The following is an 8,824-nucleotide window of genomic DNA, read 5'->3' on the forward strand; positions in this document are numbered from 1 at the left end:
ACAGAAACCTGATAATAATTAAACTTGAACTCAAATATAAACACTAAAAAACTGAAGAAGGAATCATTAGAGATACTGTAATGCTTCTTCTATCCAAGAATGAAGAGTCAGACTTCTTAGGGTGCAGGGAAGAAGATTTCAGCATTAAGCCTCTTGGAACGGAAATGCTTCTCAGCCTCAGGTGAAACATTGAAAGACGCCTCGAGAACCTGTGGGTTCAATGCCTTCCAGACTGATGTCCTTCCTGCTAAGTGGCAGAAGATTGGGTTGGGAGTAGTAATAATAGAAAACCAATCCATGCCCTCCCCATCAGCAATCTTTGAGACAACGAAAAACCTAGGAACAATGAACAAATCACCAGCTTTGACTCTCAGTTCAAGTTTGCGCTTGCCATCAACACCAACAATCTGAGCACGACCACTTCCCCTAACAATATAGGTCACCTGGTAAGCTGAATCACAAGAGAATCCTGGAGAGCACATTGATCCGGCATCAATCCTGACGAGATCAGCACCAAGACCAACCTGTTCAACCAAAGGCAAGTTCTTGGTGTTCAAGACAACGACACGGCCACCGTTCTTGATATCAACATCTAAAGGTGCTTCCAAGCAGTTCAAAGCCATCCCTTCTCTATCTGCCTCACAAGGCTCAGGCATCTGGAAACCATCTTTCACCTTAATAATTCCGCTGCTCTTCTGGCTTTTAACAAGCTCATTAACCTTGTCTTCCTCCAAATCCCAGGCTCGGCCAACAAACTCAGGAGTAAATCCAGTGAAAATACCATTAGCACCGGTTAGAGCGAATTCAGTGAACTCACCAGCTTTGTGACCTTTTGATGTATCTCCCATGAAGAGAACAACAAGTTCAGTATCCTCTTTGTTGAACCACCATGTGACAACTCCAAAGGGTAGGGCAATTGCATCACCCTCTTTGACTGCGATCACTTTCTCCTTTTCAGCTTCATAAAGGATGATACCGGCAGTACCACTTCCTTGAAGAACGTAAGCGACTTTGGCAGAATCAGAGTAGCTAGGCATAGCTAAACCATTCTTTTGAAGAGCAAGCTTGGAAGCACCAATATTACCTTCTTTAAGCATAGGAAGATCAGATGGAGACCATGAGAAATATGATCCACCATCACTTCCGTAAACAGACTTTGACGATCTGGGTGTCAAATCAATCTCCATTATATCTCTCTAAGAATTATAGTATCAAGAATCACAGAAGATGAAGAAGAATATAGTACGTTATAACTTCGTTAGGTGTGAAAGCAAAGATGGACTAGGGATGTATTTATAGGCTTACAAAGATAAATAAGATAAGCATAATCCGAATAGGATTAACATCCAAATCCGAAAAGAAAGCTGTTTTCAAGATAATTAAAGGAATGTTACAAATACTAATCCAAATTTGGATAACAATCAATTGAAATAGTTCTTGAAGGTTCTTATATTTCGAAAAAAGAGTTATAACCGCACGAGAATTTCGAACTAAAAAATCACTGATTTCGTGGTGATGAGGCAAAACCACTAATTAACGGAATCCAGACTCAAAGGATTCCGCCTGATAGCCCATATTTCTCTATTTGTTGTGACGCAGCTTTCAAAAAAAAACAACCAACAATGCTTGGTGTACCGTGAGTGAATCCCGCAGCCACCACCGTGTGAGAGAAAGAAAATAGTGGCCCCCACCTTAAACCCCATCCCCTCCAAATTTTTCCCAGGGCTCCCCCTCTCTCAGCCATTGGATCATCCTGCGGAATTTTTCACGGTTCTTTTGGGCGTCAACGTAGCACTACTGAAAAACTGATAAAAACCACTCAGGCATTGACAGATACCTATGCAATTTTACAGGAAAGTTCGAGCAAGCAAAGTGTGCCTATGCAGACAGATACCTAAATGTGGAGTATGCAGAATGTGAAGGTTTACTGGAAGCTATGAAATGGGTTGAAGATCCTAATTTACAGTATGTAGATTTGGAACTGTATTAGGAATATACAAGTGTGTGGAAAGTCAACAGGTCAATGTTGACTTGACTTTAGTTGTATTGATTAAGTCTGTAAGAACAAATATAAATACTTGTAATAACTCCTCTATGTTTTGTGTCTGAAAAACTTCTTTTCAATAATAACATCAGATTCATTGTTTCTCATGGTATCAGACGATCCTGAGAGTACAATTTTTCAACTGCTAAAAACCTTTTCTCAATAAATCTTTGCAGAGCTTCTTTTTGAATCAAATAATCTTTTTCAACATTCTTTTCAAGATTCATTGTTTCTCATGGTATCAGGTGATGTTCTTGGTCTTTCTACTGCTAGAAAGGTTTGGATTTTTCTTAAAATTAGCTTTAAAAGTCAGTTTCTGGCTAGGAAGAGTATGCTTAGGAATCAATTGCATAATATCAAAAAGGGGAATTTGATTGTTTTAGTTTACTTGCATAACATCAAGACAATTGCTGATTCCTTGGCTACGATTGGTGAAAGAGTTAATGATAATGATCTAGTAATGTATGTGTTACATGGCTTAGACAGAGAATTTGATACTTTTGTGGTAGCTGCTCAAAATAGAGAGACACCATTTACATTTGCAGAATTAAAACCAAGATTATTAAATCATGAGCAGTGGCTTATTGAACAGCAACAAGACTCTAGTATTGTTTTTGATGCACATCATCAAACTGCTCTCTATGGAAGAAATGCAACTTCTAATGGAGGTTCTAATAATTATAATGGTGGTGGAAGAGGCAAGCCAAGAAATAATGTGAAATTTCAAGAATAATACTGGATATAATTCAAGAAATACTGCAAGTGGTCAGAATAATGGTATTGGGTCATCTCAAGGTAGTGCTTCTGGACAGAGTAATGGTGGAAGAAGATATTTTTCTTTAGTGGATTGCCAAATTTGTAGGAAAAAGGGTTATTATGCAAGCAGGTGCTATTTTAGATATCACCCTCCCACTTTTTCTAATTCTGCAAATGAAGCACATCATGGTACTTCTCAACAAGCTTTTACTACATTAAATGGAGATAATGCCTTTTCTGATCCTTTTGCATCCACTTCATCTCATTGGATATCTGATTCTGGAGCAACTGCACATATGACTGGAGATGAATCTCTGCTTCAACATTCTTCTAATTACAAGGGAAAAGATCGGGTTCAAATTGGAAATGGTAAGTCTCTTACTATTGCTTCTATTGGTACTTCTCAACTTAATACTTCTGCTACTAGTTTTACATTGAACAAAGTTTTGATGGTTCCTGATATGACACACAATTTATTGTCAGTAGCAAGGTTCACCAAGGATAATTCTTGTTATTTTAAATTTTATCCATATGGGTATGAAATTAGAGACTTACATACTGATGCTTTGCTTGCTCATGGAAAAGTAGTCAATAATTTGTATCCCATTATTAGCATACCAAACTCTCAATATTCTTTTTCTGCAAGTTTATCTGCATCTTCTAATGTTTGGCAAGATAGGTTAGGTCATCCATCGAATCAAATTTTGCAAAAACTTCATTCTAGTAAGAAATTTCAGTTGAGTACTTCTATTCCTTCAACTTTATGTTCTCCATGTCAGCTTGCCAAAAGTAAGAAGTTACCTTTTCAATTATCCTTATCTCATGAACAAAAACCATTAGCTTTAATCCATCGTGATGTTTGGGGGCCTACAGTACCTTCTCTTAATGGATATAAATACTATATTCTTTTTGTTGATGATTTTAGTAGGTTCATTGGATTTATTCAATGAAACTAAAATCTGATGTTGTTTAATATTTTCAATATTTCAAAACTCATACAGAAAATCAATTTTCTACAAAATTTTTATCTTTTCAAGTTGATGGTGCAGCAGAACTTGTTAAAAGTCCATTTCAAGTCTTATTACAATCCAGTGGCATAAATGTTAGAATTTCTTGTCCAAAAACACCTGAGAAAAATGGTCTTGCAGAAAGAAAACATAGGCATATTACATAAATGGGAAATACTTTGTTATTTAACTCTTATTGTCCAAAAGAATTTGGTATGATGCATTTTTAACTGCTTCTTATCTTATTAATAGAACTCCAACAAAAGTTTTAGAATTTAAATTTCCTTTTGAAGTCTTATTTGGTATTTCTCCAGATTATAATGTTCTTAAAATTTTTGGCACGGTTTGCTATCCTCATCTGGCTCACTCAAGAGCAGATAAGCTTTCTCCTAGATCAGTTAAGTGTGTGTTCATTGGTTATATCCCTCTTCATAAAGGTTATAAATGTTATAATCCAGTTCTTAAAAAGCTTTATATTTCAAGACATGTAGTCTTTTCTGAATTAGAATTCTATTTTGCATCTCCAAGTAATTCTTCAAATTTGTTACCATCTTCAGTAGATATTTGTGCTTCTCCTCCTGTTATTGAAACTACTTCTTCTAGCACAATGGTCACTAGGTCTCAAAAAGGTATTTCTAAGCCTAAAGTTTTTCCTGGTCATGTCTCTCATCTTTCTATAAAATATCCCATTTCCTCAAATTATACATCTTTATTGACTATTTTAGTTGAGCCTAAGAGCTTTAAGCAAGCAATGCAGATTCCAGATTTGCAGGTGTCAATAAAAGAAGAGTATACAGCTTTGAGGGACAATGATACTTGGGACTATGTCGATCTTGAGCCACATACGAATATATTAGGATCCAAATGGGTATTTAGAATTAAGAGAAAGCAGATGAAACTATTGATAGATTGAAATCTAGATTAGTGGCACACGGATATAATCAACAAGATGGAATTGATTTTAATGAAACCTTTAGTCCAGTTGTTAAATCCCCAACTGTTAAAGTGGTTAATTGGCCAATTAAGCAATTAGACGTAAGTAATGCCTTTTTGCATGGGTATTTGGATGAGGATGTTTATATGACACAGCCACAAGGTTTTCTTGATCCAGCTTATCCTTCTCATTATGTTTGCAAACTTAAAAAGAGTTTATATGGGTTGAAACAAGCTCCTAGAGCATGGTTTCACAGATTCAGTTCATTTCTTATTAAATATGGATTTAAGAAATCAGTCTCAGATAATTCCATGTTTGTGTTTTCTTCTTCAAGTGGCATTCTTATATTACTTCTGTATGTTGATGATATCTTATTGACTGGTAGTTCTTCTAAAATGATTGCTGATACTATTCTCTCATTGAAGAGTGAGTTTGCTATGAAGGAATTAGGTGATTTGGATTTTTTTCTTGGTATTGAAGCAGTAAGAAATGATGATTCTATTATTTTGACACAAAAGAAGTATACTTTGGAGTTATTGGAAAAAGCACATTTTCTGGATTGTAAACCCTGTGATACACCAGTAGTTAAGGCAAGTAGGCTTTCTATTTAATGATGGAATTAAGTTAGATAATCCAAATGTGTACAAAACTCTGGTAGGAGGATTACAATATCTTACTGTCACTAGACCATATATTTGTTTTGCAGTGAATTATGTCTCTCAATTTATGCACTCTCCTTCTGATCTGCATTTCGAATTAGTTAAAAGAATATTAAGATATCTGAAGGGCACAGTTGGTCTAGGAATCACATTAAGAAGAAGTGATTTTACTAGTTTAAAGGCATATACTGATTCTGATTGGGCAGGGTGCCCTGATACAAGAAGGTTTACCTCTGGTTATGCAGTATTTTTGGGTTCAAACTTAGTTTCTTGGTCTTCCAAAAAGCAGCCTACAGTTTCAAAGTCTTCTGCAGAGGCTGAATATAAATGTCTATCTGTTACTGCAGCTGAGTTACAGTGGTTTATATATTTATTAACTGATTTGAAGATTCTTGTAAAATCAGTTTTTTTTGTTGTGTGATAATACAAGTGCTTTGGCTCTGGCTTCTAACCCTGTATTTCATGCCAGGACCAAACTTATAGAGATCCAGTATCATACAGTAAGAGAGCTTGTAGAAGAAGGATTTTTGCAGTTGCAGCATATTTCATCAAAAGAACAATTGACAGATATTTTTACTAAAGGACCGTGTTATCCAGTTTTCTCAGGACTGATTCATCAGTTGCTTCTTCATCTATTTCTGCTCCAGCTTCTTCATCTGTTACAATCTCTGAATTAGTTTCTTGAGTTCTTCTTTGTTTTCTTTTTCTCAATCTGATTCCGTTTTAAACAGTATCATCCTGAAGGAGTATTAGGAATATACAAGTGTGTGGCAAGTCAACATGTCATTGTTGAATTGACTTTAGTTATATTGATTAAGTCTGTAAGGACAGATATAAATACTTGTCATAACTCCTCTATGTTTTCTGTCTGAAAAACTTCTTTTGAATAATAACATCAGATTCATTGTTTCTCAAACTGGACACGCAAGTCGTAGTGGACGCAGTTACTCAAGACCTTGACAGAGCAGCCTGGGAGAACCACTCTATTTTACTAGATATTAGGACTAAATTTTGCAACCATCCCCTATGGAGGTGCAAGTTCATTAGGAGAAAATGCAATAAGCCAACAAACTTAAACATGCCAGAATTTTCAAAGTTTGTAAGACTTGGCAAGATTTTCCACCAAGTTTTATTGCCAGTGTAATTTGGGAGGATGCACATTATGCACATCCAACTCATTAAGCAATATTTTTTTTTCTTGTTTTGCATAAAAAAAGAGAGGCAAAACCAAAAGCAAGACTAGCATCAGTTCTCACTATTGCGAGCCTAGTTGACGTCAAATTAAACTAGTCCCACTATGCTGATACTCACGGTCACAACATCTTTGTTTTGGTTGTACTTCCATTGTCACGTCAAGGGTCGGTCATGTGCTTGATTACGTACATGTATCCGCATTCAAGCTACCCAAACTAGTACTTTGATTAAGCTTCTTAGCTGCTCGTCTTTGCTTTAGTTTCTTCCAAGTGTTACGCTTCTGTCCAGAACCTAAGAAAAAGCAAAGAAACTCCATAATATCCAACACAAGTGAAGTCACTCAAAAACAATATGCAGCAATTTAACCTCTTAAATTCTTACTACTAAGAACACAAATTTATTGTGGAAATCTAACCTGGCTTGTCAATTGGATCATCCAAATCCAATACCCTTGCATCTCTTAAAACGGTATCAGTTTCATTTGACCGATAATTTTATTTCTAGGTCGTGAAGCTGTTTCCTTCAGCTTCTTCTTCCTATGTCTTTTCCTCTGAGATCTTGTTAACTTCTTCTCGGATGCTGAACCACTTGTATCATCATTAGTATCGCTTGCAGACTTCTCCCCAGGCTCAAAATCATCGAGTCCTTTACAAAATTGAATATAATTTTTTAATCTGATTAGTTATTTTAGTTTCAGAAAATAAAAAGAAATATGCTAATAAATACCTTGATTAGACATATTGAGGTAAACTTGCTCTTCAATCTCATACTTGTAATCAGTCTTTTGTAAATGAATCTAAAACAAATGGGGTATATCAGTACTAATTCAGGATAACTAACATTGAGATACTAAAATTGATTTATAAGTTCAACTAATTACTTTGTTATTTGAGCTAGAAAGTGGAGTAATCCAGGCTTACTTGATTATGATGTTTTGAAGGATTTGGTTGTTCTTTTCAGGAGGGATATAAATTTTTCAACACAATTTCCTGCAACTTTCGCCTTTTCTCTTCTCTATCCATGTCTGTGTTTTGCACTTTCTGAGGTTTCCTCTATTTCTATATAAGCAACATAGGTCAAGTCGGAGCTAGAGATTTTCTATAAAATGGAGTATGAGATGCACATCCCATGTGATGCCTCTACATATGCTTCACCACATTTAAGAGTGCCACTGCTGTTCAGCTGAGTAGCTTTTTGGGTTGCCAAATTTAGGTCAGATGATAAGTTTATTAAATGGAACGTGTGAGTTGTAGGCCATCACTTTTTTAAATATAGGGTCACACATTTGATGTTGTGCTTTTTATCAAGGCTGTTACTGGGGTACCAAGAAGTTAGGGGATGTACTAAGCCCAAGACAAAAACCAAAAAACTAATTTGTTTTATATTGATTTTGGTACATCCATTTCATATTCTCATTTGCACTCTTTCTTTATATGATCTAAAAATAGAACTTATACCAATATATCCATCAACGCTTTATCGACTAGCTGGTGACTACCGGTAAACAAGATGAGTTCAGACCAACCACCTCTGAATCTGAATTATGTTGACAACATTTTTGGAAGTATATCTGGACCAGACAATACTTTAGAATTGTTAACTCATACGAAGAACTTGTTTAAAATTTTGGTAATAGGACTCACCCTTTCGATATCTTTTATTCTTTGTACCCCTCTAAAAAAGTCACCTCATTTTATAAACTAGAAGAACATTGAAAAAGATTGTGAAAAAGAAATTTAGGTACAAAGTAGTGAGGTGTGAGTCGAAATGTTGAAATGAATTAAATTTCTAGGAAACCGAAGATAAAGTCCTTAGAAATAGAGCTGGAATTTAGTAGTTGGCAACAAAAGTTTGGTTGCGAGTCATACGTTGTGTCGCTAGGTGCATATATTCTCATAGGGAAAACCTAATTTTCCTATTTACCTGGACGAACAAATTTCTTTGTTTGTAAATTACCATTGAATTTTCCTTATGTTGTTTAAATCTAGGTCGGTGTTTTCGATGGTTGATGTATGAGAAGCATTGACGTGGACACGACATAACATAGATAAATATACAACCACTTTATAATAGTTACAACCAAGTTGATAGAAGCCAGACATGTAGCTAAGATTTGTAGAACAATTTCTATGAGAATTTGAAAAAAAAAAATTGTCCAGCCACATGGACGAGCAAATCAGGTTGTCCTATGAGATAATTTATTCAACGACGTCAAATGATATTGTTAGAG

At 35.5% G+C, this 8,824-nt stretch overlaps 1 protein-coding gene and 1 long non-coding RNA gene across 2 annotated transcripts; both read right to left on the reverse strand.

Moving 5' to 3' along the window:
- Positions 1-18: 18 nt before the first annotated feature.
- On the reverse strand, positions 19-1,248 carry LOC113328827 (glutelin type-D 1-like). Its single transcript, XM_026575835.1, has one exon. The coding sequence runs from the start codon at positions 1,185-1,187 to the stop codon at positions 117-119; it is 1,071 nt and encodes a 356-aa protein (XP_026431620.1). The 5' UTR covers positions 1,188-1,248; the 3' UTR covers positions 19-116.
- A 5,468-nt stretch (positions 1,249-6,716) lies between these two features.
- Positions 6,717-7,623, reverse strand: LOC113328834. Its single transcript, XR_003349589.1, has 4 exons — positions 7,515-7,623; positions 7,321-7,390; positions 7,010-7,239; positions 6,717-6,885 (listed from the first exon to the last, which is right to left on the reverse strand). It is a non-coding gene; the product is annotated as an uncharacterized LOC113328834 (long non-coding RNA).
- Between the last annotated feature and the right edge of the window lie 1,201 nt (positions 7,624-8,824).

This window comes from Papaver somniferum, chromosome 1 (genome assembly GCF_003573695.1).
Source record: "Papaver somniferum cultivar HN1 chromosome 1, ASM357369v1, whole genome shotgun sequence".
Taxonomy (NCBI): domain Eukaryota; kingdom Viridiplantae; phylum Streptophyta; class Magnoliopsida; order Ranunculales; family Papaveraceae; genus Papaver; species Papaver somniferum.